We start from the raw sequence: 19,148 nt of genomic DNA, 5'->3' as shown, positions 1-19,148 counted from the left end.
TCAATAAAAAGGAGGCTCCTTCTATCTCAAGGAGATAGTAAAGATAATGAAGGCTTTTTATCGGTCTAATTAAAACAAAAATCACAAATCTTGATATACTTGATGTTAATAGAATAATTGGTAAAGATTGGGACTTCTTCCTTCATCCTTTCCGATGGCAATTCAGGGAGGTATCATTACTTCTGGAACAGGAATAAAACTTTCTTTTTGAAGTTTTTAGATCATTCATGTCAAGTTGTAATTGGCAAGCTCAAATCACCTTCTTTTTGCAATTGGATGGTGGAACGTTTATGCAAATAAAGATTATCGAATAAGGAGGAATCTTTGGGAGATGATTGAGAAGACAACATGTGAAAGACATTCCTACTATTATTGGAGGACGATTTCAATTATATTTTATCTAAAGATGACAAGAAAGGGGGAAACAGATTCTCTTTCTCTGAAGGTCCTCAAGAATGAAAATGTTTATGACTAACAATGATTTCATGATGTAGGTACTATTGGTCCTAAATTTACTTGGTGTAACAACAAGAGGGTAATTCTAGAATTGGGAAAAACTTGATAGGATGTCTTCTTAATTCCAATGCTCTTCATAAAGTTCCTTTGGCTCAAGTCAACATTTACCCGGATTGCCTCAGACCATTGCCAATTGCTTTTTAAATTGATGGAATCTCAAATCAGAGACCCATTTTATCAGATATGAAGAAACCTGGAATTCTTATCCTGCTGCTAGAATCATTGTATCCAATGGTTGGAGGAAATCAGACCATGGAAATGATATGGAGATTCTTCAAAGAAAAACTCAAAAGATCATTGAGGTCATTATACTTTTGGAGTTTAAGAATAAATACAAATGTCTTAATTCTCTAAAGAAGAATTAAAAATTGGAGATTTCGAATCTTCAATTGGAGGAATCAACTCTTGGTGGACTTTCTGATGAAAACTAAAGCTTCTTAGATCCAAAGTAAATGAATTCAATATAACGTTGGGAAGACTTTTCTTCATGGTGGAACCAAAGAGCAAAGGTTAGATAGGCTTGAAAGAAGGAGATGTTAATTCAAATTTCTTTCATAAATTTGCTTCAGCAAAGAGAAATGGGGAATCTTATAGGCAAATAAGAATGATGAGAATGTATTGGTAGAAGATCTTGATCAATTTCTTCTGTTTCCAGAATTTTTTTGAGGCAGAAATGGGGTTCTAAAAACTGCAACTTAGAGATTGGCCTTACTTCCCTGAGAAAAAAACTTAATGATTTGGATATCAAATTTTTAAGTTCAGATTTCACTCAAGAGGAGCTGAAGACTGCTGTTTTTCAGGCAAGGTAGAAACAAGTCCCGGACTTGATGGTGTAACTCCTATTTTTTTTTTTCAAAACTATTGGAGTATTGTTAAGAATTCTACCTGAGAGCTGTTGACTTGTCTTTAAAACTGGTTTCATGATCAATGATGAAAGGGATACTTTAATTGTTTAATTTCCAAAATCATACACCCCGTTAGTTTCCTTCCAACTTTCAGACCAATAAGCTTATGTCAAACCTCTTATAAATTTGGTTGCAACCATGCTTGTTAATAGAATCAAGCTTTGTTTTCAAGAATTATCACGAAGAACAAATTGCTTTCATTCCTGGTAGATTCCATGTCCGATCATGCCTACTAGCTCAAGAAATCATCAACAAATTCAAAGTTCTAAAGACAAGAATGGTTTTATGGCTATTAAATTAGACATGGAATAAGCTTCTTGATAGAATGGGATGGCCTTCTTTCTTCAAGTTTTAAAAATTACAAATTTCCTTCTCAATTTGCAACATTATATTGGAATGTGTTATGAATGTCAGATTCTCTATTGTCTTAAATGGGAAGCTTTCCAAAATGGATCATAGCTAAGCAGCGGGCTTCGTCAAGATGTCCTTTATCTCCATACTTATTCATTATGTGCTTTCAAAACTCTTTTCTTATGTTATTAATCAAAGGGGCCATCATTTGGGAGTTTGTATAACATCCAAAATCCAAAAATATCCCATCTTCTCTTTGCAGATGATGTATTAATCTTTTCCAAAGCGACTTCACACAAACCAAGAATTAAAATCAATTGCCTCTGATTTCTGCAGTTGGTCAGGCCAAAATATCAATGCTTCTAAATCTCAAATCCTATTTGGGAAATTGGTTAAGCATTCTTATGAAGAAACAAATTAAGAGGATATTGAATTTCAAAGAGGTGAAAGAATGAACTACTTGGTATAAATTGGCTTTGAGGAGGCTCAATCATTTGATTTTCGGCAATGATAGACAATATCCTAGAGAGGCTGAATACTAGGGGAAGCAAACAACTTCTCAATGGCAGGTAAATTACTTTGGTTAAATCTCTCTTCTAACCATGCCAAGCTTCTATCAACTCATTTCTTTGATTCCAGAAAAATTTTGCTTCAAGTTGATCAATTTGTTAAAGAAATTTATATGGCATAAAAGTGGAGGAAGAAAGTTACACTATGTTGCTTGGGATGTATTATTTTTTTACTACTTTATAAAATAGTTTTTAAGTACAAAAGTTTATTGAACCGAAAGTTTTTAGTAATAGAAAATTGTTTTAAAAAATAGTAAGAAAGCTTTCTCAAAAGAAGCCTAAGAAAAGTCATTTCTAATACGTTATAATCTAAGTCTGTTTTTAGTCTATTTTTATCTTTTTTAACATAGGCCAAAATACATAAGAAAATAAGCACTTTTAAAATTCAAATTTTATCAATATAGTTTTTTAATGCATGAAAAATATATAGATAAATAGTTAAATTATAATTAAAATTGATGAGGCTAGATTCATATTTTATTCTTATATTATAAAATATAATTAATCGTGTAATAATGAATTTGAATTTATATAATGTGGTGGAAGCAAAGTAAAGAAACATACAATAAAAGAGAACCATTCGTTTGGGACGGTTTTTTTATTGCTTTTAAAACGGAGTACTAAAAATTTGTACTAAAACTCCGTTTTAGTACAAAAATAAAAAAAAATTGTACTAAAACTCCATTTTAAAAAGCAATAAAAAGCCATCCCAAACGAAGCCTAAATCTTCTATGGAGAAACCCTCATATAAGAGAGAGCAAGAGCTGCAAAACGCTTGATGGCTGACAATAGAAAATCATGAAGGAGCAAGTTCACATGAAGTTCGCTTTATAGAGACTCATCCATGAGACATTGCAAGTCTTTAACCCAATAAGGCTTTGATGATGGATAGTTAATGGTTGCTTTCATAGCTAACTAACCTCAAAACCAACCTCTTCTTTAGTTTTACCTAAATGATTTCTCATAGTAAATCGTATAACAAGATTATCAGTTTCAATCAAAGAAGCATTATATTGCTCACATTCATTCAATAAATTAACAATCATCATTAACCAGATTCAAGACTAAATGATAGGTTAGGGATGTTAATTCACAATTAAATAAAACTATTAGAGAATATATGAAACTTACTGCCAAGTTGTAATCATCCAAAAGCCAATAAAACAACATAAACTCAACTAGATTTCAAGCAAATTCATCAATATTACTCATCAAAATCTTATGGCTGCCCACCAAACTTGCCAAAAAAAATCACCCAATTTATAGAACTAATCTCCAGATCAAAGTAAGGTGGCCAAAACACTTCTTCTAAACCTTCCCTCTAGTAAAAATTTATCATGATCTCACTATGCATTTTAACAACTACAAGCTAACTAAATATATTTCCATATTTGTCCTCTCTCAAAGCACGTCAAACTTTGTAAAAGAATAATATCTTAATAGAATTTAAAAATGCAACCTTGTAGAACAAGCTTACTTGAATTGATTTCTCCAAACAATTACAAGATCCGGTCTTTACTAGTTGAGTGCTAGAGTGGAGATCCACATTAGAATGTCTAACTAAAATAAACGGGGCAATTCTGTAAGAAAAGTATCACCTTCATTCAAAAGAAGATTCTTTAAGAGTTTGGAGTATTCAATCTTCACTCTCATCACATGTTTCCTACCTGAACCACCATCTCTGGATAACTGAGATAGGAGTGTTAAGGAAAGGGGCATAGCGATATATGTAGGGGTTGGCAGTTAGGCCAATCTTGGCCCAGATGTTCTTGTGATAACCAGCAGTTGCAGGAGCATGATACATAAGTTTCAGTAGCTGCCACAGAAAATAAAAAAGAAAATATTAGAGTGAATTTGAAAATGTTAAGATTCTAGTGATGAGTTACATAGACGGATGCCTTCCGATGACCCGATTTGGAAAGTTGAGGTATTAGATTTGACTTATGTTAAGAAAAGTAGAGGTAGACCTAAAAAGACTTGGTTAGAAAATATTAGAATGGTCTTTCTTTATTAGATTTGAATAAGAATTTGACTTTTAATAGGACACAATGGCAAAAAATGATTCATGTAGCTGACCCAACGTAGTGGAACAAAGGCTTAATGTTATTGTTGTTTTTGTTGATGAGTTACAAATAACAATATTCAGAAATTCTGTAACAATGACAAATATTGACCTGCCAGTACATGAACGTCTGCAAAATGCTCCGCTGCCATCTGGATTGCCAAAATACGGAGTATATCAGGAGGAGCGTTATTAGAAAGGGCATTTTAATGGTCAGATGCAAAAAAGAAAAAAATAAAGCTAAATAGAATTAGATAAACTCACGAGATGACTGAGATTACTAGAAGGAAGCCCAGTGCAATCTCACTATTTGAACTAACGATACTCAAAGTAGTTGCGTTCGTCACTACAAACAGACAAGGTTGCTCCAAATATCTCCTAGAAAAGAATCAGCAAACCATAAATTTTACTTACAATCTAAAATTTAGATGAAGTCCTATTAAAGAAATTACAACTATAACTAGCTAAATAAAACTCTCTTTAAATTCTTCTGTAAACAGAATGAAGGTTTGGAAAAGTCTTCAGATCTTAAATGAAGACCATTATATCATAATAAATTAGATAAAAACACAAAAATTCATCCCGCAGAACATGGATATATAATAAACTGTTTACATGATTCTTCATAGTCTGTTATTGTGGGATGGTACGAAGAGAAAGTTTTCATTCTCCAACACATAAATCAAATTTTTGCGTCAAAGAACAAAAAACAAAAAGTATGACTGAGATGTACAAAATTACAGCATATATTAATTGGACAAAGCATTCATCATAATACTAAAAAATGCATTGTAAGCCAACAGGAAGATTAGTTACCTGTAAAATAATGATCGTGAAAAATTACCCCTCAAGAATTTGGCGACATGTTCCACTGACCAGCAAATCACAGGTATTAAGGCAACTGTGTGTATGTTGAAAGAATAGTTAGAGCATCTTAAGATATAAAAGACTCGTAATCAAAGAAAATCAACAGTAAAAAATTAGAGGAAGGAAGGAAAAATTAGCTCTGGATATTCTAGCCAAATTTTCTGCCAAAGGAGTCTCAAAATCATCGAATTTATTTTGAAAGGAGTGCACGGTAAATTTTAATTAATTTTTAAAAATATTGCATTCATCTCAAATCAAATACAACTATTTTGAGACAAATTTTGACCAAAATTTCTTTAATATATCAAGACCCAAAATTCTTTCCTACAAGTGCTAAAACCCGCTAATAGAACCACAACTAATAATTTAATATAGAACTTTCTTGTTTCCAGTATTCAAAACTACGCATCTCAATCAAAAAGAGTGGGCCTTGTATATACATTCCAGTATTCAATATTTGTATGACCAAATCAAAAGGAGTGGGCCATATATCCACATCCATTTTGAACAAAAGATTCAAGAAAAACCTATTTAAGGTGTAGGTTTATTTGGAATATGAAGCATTACTCAAGCTAGAAAGAAAAAATTAAGCAATGTTATCCTTACGTTTTAAGTGCAGACGAGAAGAAACGAGCATAAGGCAGTACATCAAGTGGATAAAATCTTTTGTTGCAATTATTGACTGAAACCATGTTTGTACGGCTGACAGATTCCAAGCCCGGGGTGTCTGTAGCAAAGGCAACCAGTTGTAACTTCATACGACCTTACCCAGTAAATGGACCAATATAAAAGAAAATAAAGTTTATCAAATGTGGCATGACTTACACGATATAAAGTGTACAAAGAATAAAAAGAAGACAGAGCCGTTCCCAACAGTGACAACCGAAATGCCTTGTTTGAAAGATTCCTCGGCACAAGTGGCAGGATGCCAAGCAAAGCAACAATCAACACCTGCCAAGCCAATCAATATTACAAAAGGCAAAAATAAACGAATGAAGCAAATGATGTAGGTCAGCACAATCAACCAAATAGGTAGAGCTAGAAGAGAGTTGAGAGCTTATGACTAGCTCATGTTTTTATTTAATTCAAGCATCTTATACTTAATCATTTGGATTGTTCGATCATGCAAGAGTTTTGACAAATTAAGAATTTATTAACTCTTGGCGGTAAGTATCAAAATTTGGCTATCATTATTTGAAAGCTTTCTAACTTCTACTTTTTTGCCACTTATTTTAGCTTCAATCATTTTGGCTACGGGTGTCAATATTTGACACGACTCGAAAACCCGACTTGAACCCAACCCAAAAATTTCGGATTATGGTCAACCCGTTTCACAAATAGGTCGGGTTTGGGTTCCCGGATTCGACCCATTTGAAAAAATGGGTCTGGTTCGGGTTGACCCGGCAACCCAAACTCAACCCGTGTTAACCCAGGAAAAACTCACTGACCGCGTCCGCGCTGCCCTTCGTCACTTTGAGTGCTAGAGCTGATCGCGTCTGCCCGTGTCCGCACTGGCCTAACGTCTTGTCCCGAGAGCCTTCCATCGCGTCGAGTGCCCACCACCGCCGGTGTCGGTGCCGCCAATGGACTAGCCGCTGATGCCTCTGCCCGCCTACAGCCTCATGGTCCCAGTTCATCGTCGACTTGTCAAGAAGCTAACCGCGGTGTCATTGCCGTATGATAACTCAGTTCGGCGCAATTAGGCCGTGTTCGGGTTGAAAAAGATGACCCGTATGCAAAAACGGGTCGGACTCGAGTTGGGTCAACTAGTGCTGGGTCAATTCCGGGTTGGATTCGAACCCGACCAATGACCCAATTTTGACAGCCCTAATTATGGCATTGGTCGGCCTTCATGTGATCTACCTTCAAGAATTGAGTCGGGTTATAATCATCTAAGCAACAAAGTGGCATAGTCATTACTGATCTATAAGTCATATGGGTCCTCTTTGGACCATCTTAACTAGTTGGGTCCAATTAATGATACTGTCGTCCTAAAATAAAACTCTTTGGGATGACTTGTTAGTTGTTAGTGAGGCTATATCACGCAAATAGCTTAATCTATCCCATAAGTTTGCTTACTAGTAGATGTCAAGGCCCATAAGCCTTGCCCGAGTTCTGCACCATAAAATTTTATTCCTTTTACGTTTTTTTAAAGTAAACACATTCTTACTTATCAAAATTTCATTTAAATGGTATTTACCGAACCATTGCACTATCACCTCAAATTCTACATATCTTAATAGGTATATGATGTAGAAAGTTTTCGAAAAACTTCACTACGATAATTTATCTAAATTTTAGTATAGGGTATTGTTGCGTCCTGGAGTATTCGCGGCGGTAGAGAAATATTTAGCTTAACGTCTTAGCATTGCACGAAAATCCAACACACAAACAGATAAGAGGGAGAATGTAGCGTTCATAAGAGACACCAGAGTTTTTACGTGGAAAACCCCTAAAAAAGGGGAAAAAACCACGGGGCCTGACCCAATTTGAATTAATCTACTAGTATTTCTTGGCGATTACAAATGAGGCCCTTCTTAGAGAGAAGGCCTTGGCTTGATGTCATAGATGTACATCGTATAGAACGCATTACATGGTTGGAGTTACATAGATATGTTTGTTTGGTAGGCATGACCATAGTCGATAGGTTAGAAGCTGGAAAGATCGTTGACTGGTGATGGAGGTCGGAAGGACCGTAGTCGGTAGGAGACAGGGGTTTAAAAGACTGTAGTTGGCAGGAGACCGGGGTTAGAAAGACCATTGTCTATTGATGGAGGTCGGATGGACCATAGTAGATGACGGAGGTTGGAAGGACTGTAGTTAGCAGGAGACCAGGGTCAGAAAGACCGTAGTAGTAGGGTGGTACTCTGGTAGAACTCTGGGCGTTAGGTAGTGGCCCAGCAGAAGCCCGGGCCAGAGGTGGTGTTCTGGTGGAACAGAGGGTCTCAAGTGGCGGTTAGGCGTAAGTACGAGCCTTAGGTGGTGGTCTGGTGAAGTATAGGGTCTCAAGCAGTGGTCCGGTGTAAATCTGGGCGTCAGGTGGTAGCCTGGTGGAGCATAGGGCCTTTAAGCAGTGGTTCGGCAGAACGAAGATATAGCACACAAGCAGACAAGAGAGAGAGAGTAGCATTCATAAGAGGCAACAAAGTTTTTACATGAAAACCCTTGAAAAAGGGGAAAAACCCACGGGGTCTGGCCCAGTTTGAATGAATCCACTAGTATTTGCAATCGATTACAAATGAGGCCCTTCCTTGGGAGAAGGCCTTGGCTTGATGTCACAAATATACATCATATAGAGTGCATTACATGGTGGGAGTTACAATATATGTGTTTATTTTGTCGGCACGACCATAGTCGATAGGATGGAGGTCGGAAGGACCGTTGTCTGATGATGGAGGTCAGAAGGACCATAGTAGGCGACAAAGGTCGGAAGGACTATAGTCGGCAAGAGATCGGGATCAGAAAGACTGTTGTCTGTTGATGGAGGTCAAAAGGACCGTAGTAGGAGACGGAGGTCAAAATGGCCGTAGTCGGCAAGAGATCAGGGTCAAAAAGACCGTTATCTGTTGATGGAGGTCGGAAGGACCATATTAGGTGACGGAGGTTAGAAGAACCGTAGTCGGCAAGAGATCAAGGTAAAAAAGATCGTTGTCTGTTGATGGAGGTCGGAAGGACCATAGTAGGCGACAGAGGTCAGAAGGACCGTAGTTGGCAGGAGACAGGGGTCAGAAAGTCTGCTGATGGAGGTCGGAAGAACCATAGTAGGCGACAGAGGTCAGAAGGAACTTAGTCGGTAGGAGACCGGGGTCAGAAAGACAGTTGTAGTAGGGCGGTACTCTGGTAGAACTCTGGGTATAAAGTGGTGGCCCAGCAGAAGTTCGGGCCTCAAGTGGTGTCCTGGTGTAGCACAGGGCCTCAAGTGGTGGCCCGGCGAAGGCAAGGGCCTTAGGTGGTGGTCCAGTGGAGCAACAGAGTCAGACGGTAGTCCGGCGGAGGTCAGAGCCTCAAGTGGTGGTCAGGCAGAGCAACAGTGTCAGGCGGTGGTCCGACGGAGGTGAGGGCCTCAAGTGGTGGCTCGGCGAAGGCAAGGGCCTTAGGTGGTGGTCCAGAACTTGAGGCCCTCACCGTCCGCCGCGGACAGCCGATCTTGACGTCGTTGTCCTGGCCTGGACCATCACTGAGGCCCTCACCTCCGCCGGATCACCGTCTGACACCGTTGCTCCGCCGGACCACCACTTGAGGCCCTCACCTCCGTCGGACCACCGTCTGACGCCGTTGCTCCGCCGGACCACTGCGCTGACGTCGTTATTGTTCCGCGCCTGGACCACCCTTGAGGCCCTATGCTCCACCAGGACACCACCTGACGCCTGAACTTCTACCGCGACCACCACTTTGAGGCCCTCACCTCCGCCGGACCACCGCCTAAAGCCGTTGCTCCGCCGGACCACTACTTGAGGTCCTCACCTCCGTCGAACCACCGTTTGACGCCGTTGCTCCGCCGGACCACCACTTAAGTCCTTCACCTTTGCTGAACCACCACTTGAGGCCCTCACCTACGCCGGACCACCGTCTGACGCCGTTGCTCCGCCGGACCACCACTTGAGGCCCTCACCTTCGCGGACCACCACTGAGGCCCTCACCTCCGCCGGACCACCACTTGAGGCCCTATTGCTCCACCGACCACCACCTGACGCCTGAACTTCTACCGGACCACCATTTGGAGGCCTGAATTTCTTCCGAACCACTGCTTAAAGGCCCTATGCTCCACGCAGGCTACCACCTGGCAGCCCAGATTTACACCGGACCACTGCTTGAGACCCTATACTTCACCAGAACCACCACCTAAGGCTCGTACTTACGCCTAACCGCCACTTGAGACCCTCTGTTCCACCAGAACACCACCTGAGGCCCGGGCTTCTGCTGGGCCACTACCTAACGCCTAGAGTTCTACCAGAGTACCGCCCTACTACTACGGTCTTTTCTGACCTGGTCTCCTGCCAACTACAGTCCTTCCAACCTCCGTCATCTACTATGGTCCATCCGACCTCCATCAACAGACAACAGTCTTTCTAAACCCGGTCTCCTGCCAACTAACAGTCTTTTCAAACCCCTGTCTCTACGACTACGCGTTCGACCTCCATCACCTGAACAACGATCTTTTCCAGCCTCCACCTTATCGACTATGTCATGCCTACCAAACAAACATTATCTATGTAACTCCAACCATGTAATCGCTCTATACGATGTACATCTATGACATCAAGCCAAGGCCTTCTCTCTAAGAAGGGCCTCATTTGTAATCGCCAAGAAATACTAGTGGATTCATTCAAACTGGGCTAGGCCCCGTGGTTTTTCCCCCTTTTTAGGGGTTTTCCACGTTAAAAACTCTGTGTTCTCTTATGAACGCTACATTCTCCCTCTTATCTGTTTGTGTGTTGGACTTTTCGTCAATGCTAAGACGTTAAGCTAAATATTTCTTCTACCGCCGCGAATACTTCCAGGACGCAACAATACCTATTTACTAAAATTTAGATAAATTATCGTAGTGAAGTTTTTCGAAAACTTTCTACATCATATACCTATTAAGATATGTAGAATTTGAGGTGATAGTGCATATGGTTCGGTAAATACCATTTAAATGAAATTTTGATAAGTAAGAATGTGTTTACTTTAAAAAAACGTAAAAGGAATAAAATTTTATGGTGCAGTGAACTCGGGCAAGGCTTATGGGCCTTGACATCTACTAGTAAGCAAACTTATGGATAGATTAAGCTATTTGCGTGATATAGCCTCACTAACAACTAACAAGTCATCCTAAAGAGTTTTATTTTTAGGACGACAATATCATTAATTGGACCCAACTAGTTAAGAATGGTCCAAAGAGGACCCATATGACTTATTAGATCAGTAATACTATGCCACTTTGTTGCTTAGATGATATATAAACCGACTCAATTCTTGAAGGTAGATCACATGAAGGCCGACCAATGCCATATAATTAGGGCTGTCAAAATTGGGTCATTGGTCGGGTTCGAATCCAACCCGGAATTGACCCAGCACTAGTTGACCCAACTCGAGTCCGACCCGTTTTTGCATACGGGCATCTTTTTCAACCCGACACGGCCTAATTGCGCCGAACTGAGTTATCATACGGCAATGACACCGCGGTTAGCTTCTGAAAGTCGACGATGAACTGGACCATTGAGGCTGTTAGGCGGGCAGAGCATCAGCGGCTAGCCATTGGCGGCACCTGACACCGGCGGTGGTGGGCACTCGACGCGATGGAAGGCTCTCGGGACAAGACGTTAGGCCAGTCGCGACACGGGCAGACGCGATCAGCTCTAGCACTCAAAGTGACGAAGGGCAGCGCGGACGCGGTCAGTGAGTTTTTCCTGGGTTAACACGGGTTGAGTTTGGGTTGCCGGGTCAACCCGAACCAGACCATTTTTTCAAATGGGTCGAATCCGGGAACCCAAACCCGACCTATTTGTGAAACGGCGTTGACATAATCGCAAATTTTTTGGGTTTGGGTTCAAGTCGGGTTTTCGAGTCGTGTCAAATATTGACACCGTAGCCAAAATGATTGAAGCTAAAAAAGTGGCAAAAAAAGTAGAAGTTAGAAAGCTTTCAAATAATGATAGCCAAAATTTTGATACTTACCGCCAAGAGTTAATAAATTCTTAATTTGTCAAAACTCTTGCTGATCGAAAACATCCAAATGATTAAGTATAAGATGCCTTGAATAAATAAAACATGAGCTAGTCATAAGCTCTCAACTCTCTTCTAGCTCTACCTATTTGGTTGATTGTGCTGACCTACATCATTTGCTTCATTCGTTTATGTTTTGCCTTTGTAATTATTGATTGGCTTGGCAGGTGTGATTGTTGCTTTGCTTGGCATCCTGCCACTTGTGCGAGGAATCTTTCAAACAAGGGCATTTCGGTTGTCACTTTGGGAACGGCTCTGTTCTTCTTTTTATTCTTTGTATACACTTATATCGTGTAAGTCATGCCCAATTTGATAAAACTTTATTTTCTTTTATATTGGTCCATTTTACTGGGTAAAGTCGTATTGAAGGTTACAACTGGTTGCCTTTGCTACAGACACCCGGGCTGGAATCTGTCAGCCGTACAAACATCTGGTTTCAGTCAATAATTGCAACAAGAGATTTTATCCACTTTGATGTACGCCTTATGCTCTGTTTCTTCTCGTCTGCACTTAAAACGTAAGAAACATTGCTTAATTTTTTCTTTCTGCTTGAGTAAGTGCTCATATTCCAAATTAAACCTACACCTTAAATAGGTTTTCTTGGATATCTTTTGTTCAAAATGGAGTGGATATATGCCCACTCCTTTTGATTCTGCGTTCATACAAAATTGAATACTGAATGTATATACAAGGCCCACTACTTTTTGATTGAGATGCGTTAGTTTTGATACTGGGACAACAAGAATAGTTCTATATTAATATTAAGTTGTGGTATCTATTAAGCGGGATTTTAGACTGTAGGAAAAAATTTTTGGGTCTTGATATATTAAAGAAATTTTGGTCAAATATTGTCTCAAAATAGTTGTATTTATTGAGATGATGGCAATAATTTTTAAAAGTTAATGTTAATATTTACCGCATGCACTCCTTTCAAAATAAAATTCGTGATTTTGAGACTCCTTTGGCAGAAAATTTGGCAAGCAATATCCAGAGCTAATTTTTCCTTCCTTCCTTCCTAATTTTTTACTGTGATTTTCTTTATTACGAGTCTTTTATATCGTTAAGATGCCTCTAACTATTCTTATTCCAAACATACACACAGTTTGCTTAAATAACCTGTGATTTTGCTGTCAGTGGAACATGTGGCCAAATTCTTGAGGGGTAATTTTTCACGATCATTAGTTTACATGGTAATAATTTTCCTGTTGGCTTACAATGCATTTTGTTAGTTATTATGGAATGAATGCTTTGTCAATTAATACTATGCTGTTATTTTGTACAATCATCAAGTCATACTTTTTGTTTTCTTGTTCTTTAGACGCAAAATTGATTTATGTGTTGGAGAATGAAAACTCTCTCTTCGTACCATCCCACAATAACAGACTATGAAGAAATCATGTAAACAGCTTTATTATATATCCATGTTCTGCGGGATGAATTTTTTGTGTTTTGATATTATTTATTATGATATAATGGCTCTTCATTTAGATCTTAAGACTTTTCCAACCTGCATTCTGTTTACAGAAGATTTAAAGAGAGTTTTATTTAGATACTAGTTATAGTTTGTAATTTCTTTATAGACATTCATCTAAATTTTAGATTGTAAGTTAAAATTTATGGTTGCTGATTCTTTTTCTAGGATATTTGGAGCAACCTTGTCTGTTTTCGTGTAGTGACGAACGCAACTACTTGAGTAATCGTTAGTTCAAATAGTGAGATTGCACTTGGGCTTCCTATCTAGTAATCTCAGTCATCTGTGGTTTATCTAATTCTATTTGCTTTATTTTTGTTCTTTTTTGCATCTGCACCATAAAAATGCCCTTTCTAATAACGCTCCCTCTGATATACTCGTATTTTGGCATCCAGATGGCAGCGGAGCAGTTTGCAGACAGTTCATGTACTGCGCAGTCAATATTTGTCATTGTTACAGGGAATTTCTGAATATTGTTATTTGTAAATCATCAACAACAACAACAATAACATTAAGCCTTTGTTCCACTACGTCTGGGTCACTACAGGAATCATTTTTTTGCCCATTGTGTCCATTACAAAGTCAAATTCTATTCAAATCTAAATAAAGATAAGACATTACTAATATTTTTCTAACCAGTCTTTTTAGGTCTACCTCTACTTTTCTTACATAAGTCAAAATTAAACCTCAACTTTCCAAATCGGGTCCATCGAAGGCCCTCCGATCTATGTACACTTCTCACGTAGATCTTAAACATTTTCAAATTCACTTCTAATATTTTCTTTTTTATTTTCTTGTGGCAGCTACGAAACTTATGTACTAACATGCCTCCTGCCAAACTGCTGGTTTCACAAGAACATCTGGGCCAAGATTGGCCTAACGCCAACCCCTACATATATCGCCTATGCCCCTTCCTTAACACTCCTATTCTCAGTTTATCCAGAGATGTCGTTCAGGTGGAAACATGTGATGAGAGTGAAGATGAATACTCCAGAACTCTTAAAGAATCTTCTTTTGAATGAAGGTGGATACTTTTCTTACAAATGCCCGTTTATTTTAGTTAGACATTCTAATTGTGGATCTCCATCTATACACGGTCACTAGTAAACGATCCGGATCTTAGTAATTGTATTGGAGAAATCATTCAAGTAAGCTTGTTCTACAACGTTGCATTTCTTAAATTCTATTAGATATATTCTTTTACAAAGTTTGGACGTCTTTGAGAGAGGAACAAATATGGAAATATATTTAGTTAGCTTGTAGTGTTAAAATTATAGTGAGATCATGATAACATTTTTACTTAGAGGGAAGTTTTAGAAGAAGTGTTTGTGGCCACCTACTTTGATCTCTGGAGATTAGTTTCTAATAAATTGGTGACTTTTTTGGCAAGTTTGGTCGGGTGCCATAAGATTTTGATTGAGTAATTGGATGACTTTGCTTGAAATCTAGTTGAGTTTCATGGTGTTTTAATGGCTTTTGGATGATTGAAACTTGGCAGTAAAATTTCATATATTCTCTAGTAATTTTCATTTAATGTGGATTACCCATCCTTACCTATCATTTTAGTCATGCAGAGAATCTCTTATTCAATGATGACATATGTTGTCAAAGTGGTTTTTAGGTTCTACACCTTATGTCACTAGAAGTCTAAGGTTCTTTTGAAACAGACTTTATTGCTTTTTAAAATAAATTTTTAATTTTTTTAAAGCAGCAACAAAAAAAAAAAAGAGACTTAAAGCTTGTCCCAAATGAATTAAAATATGGAGCTTAGGCAGGCCTTGGGAGAAGTTCTATTGATTCTGCCATTATTTGTTTTTCATTGCTCTGTTTGGCAAATCTTTCCTCTTACTGGATTATGATGAAAACACACTGCTGAACGTATCGAAATTGGAAATTCGCTTTGAATTGACATATTCTGTTTTTGCATTTAAAGAAGCAAAATGAGGCAAAGAAAGTAACCAAAAAATGAAGGTTAATATCAAGCGGGCCTCTCTAAGATATAAAATTTTGTAATGCAGTGAGGCATGTTAGAAGTTGCTTGACCTATTTGTTCTGATTTATCAAATGATTTCAGTTAGGTTATTTGGGACGGCTTTCTTCACTGCCTTTCTAAGGTTAATTTTTTAGTATAAAAAATTTTTTGAATTAGAATGATTTGTACTAAAAAACTGTTTTAAAACAAAGAGCAAAAAAATTCATCCCAAATGAAACTTTAATCCTTCTACCTAAAGCATGCAAGATCAAGAATGCATAACAGAAATAGATAGATGTTGAGACATGGTTAATCAAGCTTCTCAAATGTGAACTGAATTGTGCAAGCAAATATAATTCTTCTTTTTGATGAAACTGATAATCTTGTTATACGATTTTACTATGAGAAATCATTTAGGTAAAACTAAAGAACGAGGTTTGGTTTTGACGTTAGTTAGCTATTGAAAAGCAACCATTAAACTATCATCATCAACAACGCCTTATTGGGTGTTAAAAACGTTTGCAGTTTCTCTATAAGTGGAACTCATTGTGAACTTGCTCCTTCCTGATTTTCTGATTTGATCAGCCATCAAAGCATTTTGCAGCTCCTTGCTATCTCTTGATTGTGAGCGCGTTTCTTCCAGAGAAGATTTAGGCTTCGTTTTGGGGATAAACTTTCTTTACTGTTTGGATAAATTACTTTTCAGTGCAAAAATCTATTGAAAAAAATATAGAAAAAAAACCAGTGAATTAAATTATCTCCATAAATAAATCCTTAACAGTTACTAGAAAAAAAAGCAACTTAGGATGTCATCATGGAAGTTGACATTTCAAAGACTTTAATATTGATATATTTGATACGCTAGATAAAAGGATAAATTGACTGTGACTGCCAAATCTCTTCAAGTCATTCCTATAAGTAAGAAGATGCATAGGACTTTTTAGAACATTTAGACCTAAGGTACATTCCATTTCATGTAAGAGAGAGGAGAGAGATGATGAGAGAGAATGAGAGAGAGAGAGAGAGAGAGGAGTTTGCTTGAGATTTTTTTTAATTTTCAAAATGATCATGAGAGATTGCCAGGAGAATCTACACCTAAGTCTTGTACAAGAAAAATAATTAATTTATATTATAAGCATATTCATAGATGTATTTCCTAACTTTCAATGATTAGAAGTGAATGACTCCCTCTTTAACTAAGCGAGTGGTTCATTCAGCATTTCTATTTAGGTCAATTGGCCCTTAGTGTTTTGGATGTTGCTAATTTCTTTTTTCTTTTCTCTCCATTCTATAGCAGGTTGTTTATAATCTCATTGCAATATAGCTATATCGAGAACTCGTAGGGCAAATAGTTCATACATTTGGATTAATGTACAATTAATTGAAGAGAGGAAGATTTCCTCTTATGGAAAAGATATGGTTCTCTTTTATTGTAGTTTCCTTACTTTTTACTTCCACCACATTATTATAAATTCAAATTTTCATTATTACACGATTAATTATATTTTTAATATAGAATAAAATATGAATTCTAAGCCTCATCAAATTTTAATTATAATTTTAACTATTTATCTATATTTTTTTATTGCATTAAAAAAACTATTATGATAAATTTAAAATTTAAAAGTGCTTATTTTCTTATATATTTTGGCCTATGTTAAAAAAGATAAAAATAGACTAAAAACAGACTTAGGCTTCTTTTGGGACGGCTTTTTTATTGCTTTATAAAATGGAGGTTTTAGTTACAAAATTAAAAAAATTTTGTACTAAAATTCCGTTTTTAAAAAGTAATAAAAAAAGCCGGTCCCAAAACAAAGCCCTTAGATTTATAACGTATTAGGAAATGACTTTTCTTTAGGTTCCAATAAACTATTTGTACTTTAAAAACTTATTTTATAAAAATAGTAAAAAAAATATCCAAATGAATTTGTTATCATTTATTGTAATTTTTTATGCATTTAATAATTGATTAAAATTTTAATAATAATATTTAATAAATGTTTAAAAAAATCATAAAATTTAAACTTATAATTAGCGTGCCGGCCCACATAATGTTTCCATTATAGATATTACAAAAGCCTTTTAATGATGAGATTTAGCCATTATGATTAGCTAATAAAAAAACAACTGACCATTACGAGCAAACGTGAACATTTTGCTACAAAAATAGAAATTGACTTTTTATTTCAGGTGTTTAGGAATAAAATTGAATTCAAAATATCTCCAATAAAAAATAACCTTCCCTAATATTCACCAACTCTTAATTAAAGAGGAAAGCCTAGACAAGTATTTGAACTAGTAGGGCTCTTGCCCTCGCCCCTTGTGTTGGAAAAATAATTGGGTTTCAGACACCGGATGACAGTTCCGGAGACCCAATAAAAATACACCACAACACCTACCCGTATGAGCTCGGTACTTCACAAAGTACCGAGATTCTAGTATTACGTGATACTGTGAAGTACCGAATGGTAAACTGTTGTCTGGTCCTGTCTGAACCTAATGAATCTATATCCTTCACGTTGAACCCAAGCTCTTCACACCTTATCTCCAAAAAACCTCATGATTATGCATCACCTTTCCTGATGCGCGTGCATCAAAGCTTCCAAATGGATCATTGGCTCGTGCTCACACGTTGGACCAATGCACGCGGTTCACACTACCTTTTTAACTTTAATTATTATGCTCAGCTTTCCGTTATTTCCCACATATCATAGTTACCGCAATCTAAGTTAATGACAGTATGCACTTTTTTGGCTTTTCTAGATATAGAATACTTTACTGTTTTATCTTTCTGCATGAGAAGAAGGAGACGCAGTTCAATGAAAATATACAACTCTGGCTTTAGCCTTTTGCACTGTTCCATTGCCTTCTTGTTAGTTTTCCTTATTTGAACTGACTGGGCACACAGGCACCTCTTCGTGCTCAATGCACTTAGAGCGCGTGCTTCTCTCACACTCGTGGTGACCGCCAGAGCCCGATCGGAGCTGATCAAACCGAACCCGCAGCATCACGACCTCCGGGCTGTAGGTAAGATGCCAGAGACTAGTGCAAGCGCTGCAGCGAGCGGTGATTGACCGTAGTTTGGAGGCCGCTTCTGGCCCTGCGCAACCCGCTGGACGTTTGAAAAACACGACTTGGACGACATAAGCTAGGGCTGTCACGAGCGATTCTCAACACATACTATACGCACGAGCATCCGTGAGGACATCACGACGCGCAGGGCAGGGCCGGCAAGAACCAACAGGTTGGGCAGACCTGCTCGACAATAAAACCACTCTGGTTGAAGGTGTCACGACCCGCACCGACGGGGTACGGCAGCCCGCACCGAGCCGGATCGGCGACGAAAGAGGACCTTTCTTAACCAAGGATCTGGCTTTGGGATTAGGATATAAACCTGATTTTCATAATTCTTAACCAACAAAGCACAGACAGAACAACAGAGCTACCTAAAAACATCAAATGCAGCGGAACAAAAATCTATCTTTTCATTTCCTCAAAACTAATCATCTTACAGAACAGTACATGGCTTTCAACAGAAAGAAGACGAACAGAAAAAGCCATGACATGTACCAAAATCAAAAGTACAAAAGCTACCTAATCTGATTCAGGACTCTGAAACCTAGTTCCTGAACTTCCTTGCCTCTTTCCCCAGAACTGTAAAACAGAAAGCAAGGGTGCGCCTCAAACAAGCTCGAGCAAAGCAACAAAACCACAATCTAAATTCTCG

The 19,148-nt window shown here is 37.9% G+C and overlaps 1 protein-coding gene across 1 annotated transcript in view; it reads right to left on the bottom strand.

Moving 5' to 3' along the window:
- Positions 1 to 3,777: 3,777 nt before the first annotated feature.
- LOC110100691 (transmembrane protein 33 homolog) overlaps positions 3,778 to 19,148 on the bottom strand; it is a 26,800-nt gene continuing 11,429 nt past the window's right edge. The window contains exons 4-9 of the mRNA XM_020828307.2: positions 6,096 to 6,221; positions 5,877 to 5,997; positions 5,220 to 5,304; positions 4,668 to 4,781; positions 4,516 to 4,555; positions 3,778 to 4,157 (exon numbers count right to left, since the gene is read on the bottom strand). Coding sequence (XP_020683966.1) covers positions 4,005 to 4,157; positions 4,516 to 4,555; positions 4,668 to 4,781; positions 5,220 to 5,304; positions 5,877 to 5,997; positions 6,096 to 6,221 — 639 coding nt within the window. The 3' untranslated portion in view covers positions 3,778 to 4,004. The remainder of the gene's footprint in view (positions 4,158 to 4,515; positions 4,556 to 4,667; positions 4,782 to 5,219; positions 5,305 to 5,876; positions 5,998 to 6,095; positions 6,222 to 19,148) is intronic.

This window comes from Dendrobium catenatum, unplaced genomic scaffold (assembly GCF_001605985.2).
Source record: "Dendrobium catenatum unplaced genomic scaffold, ASM160598v2 fragScaff_scaffold_1055, whole genome shotgun sequence".
In the NCBI taxonomy this organism is placed as follows: Eukaryota; Viridiplantae; Streptophyta; class Magnoliopsida; order Asparagales; family Orchidaceae; genus Dendrobium; species Dendrobium catenatum.
Note: the sequence above shows the minus strand (reverse complement) of the source record. Positions and strands in the feature narration are given on the sequence as shown.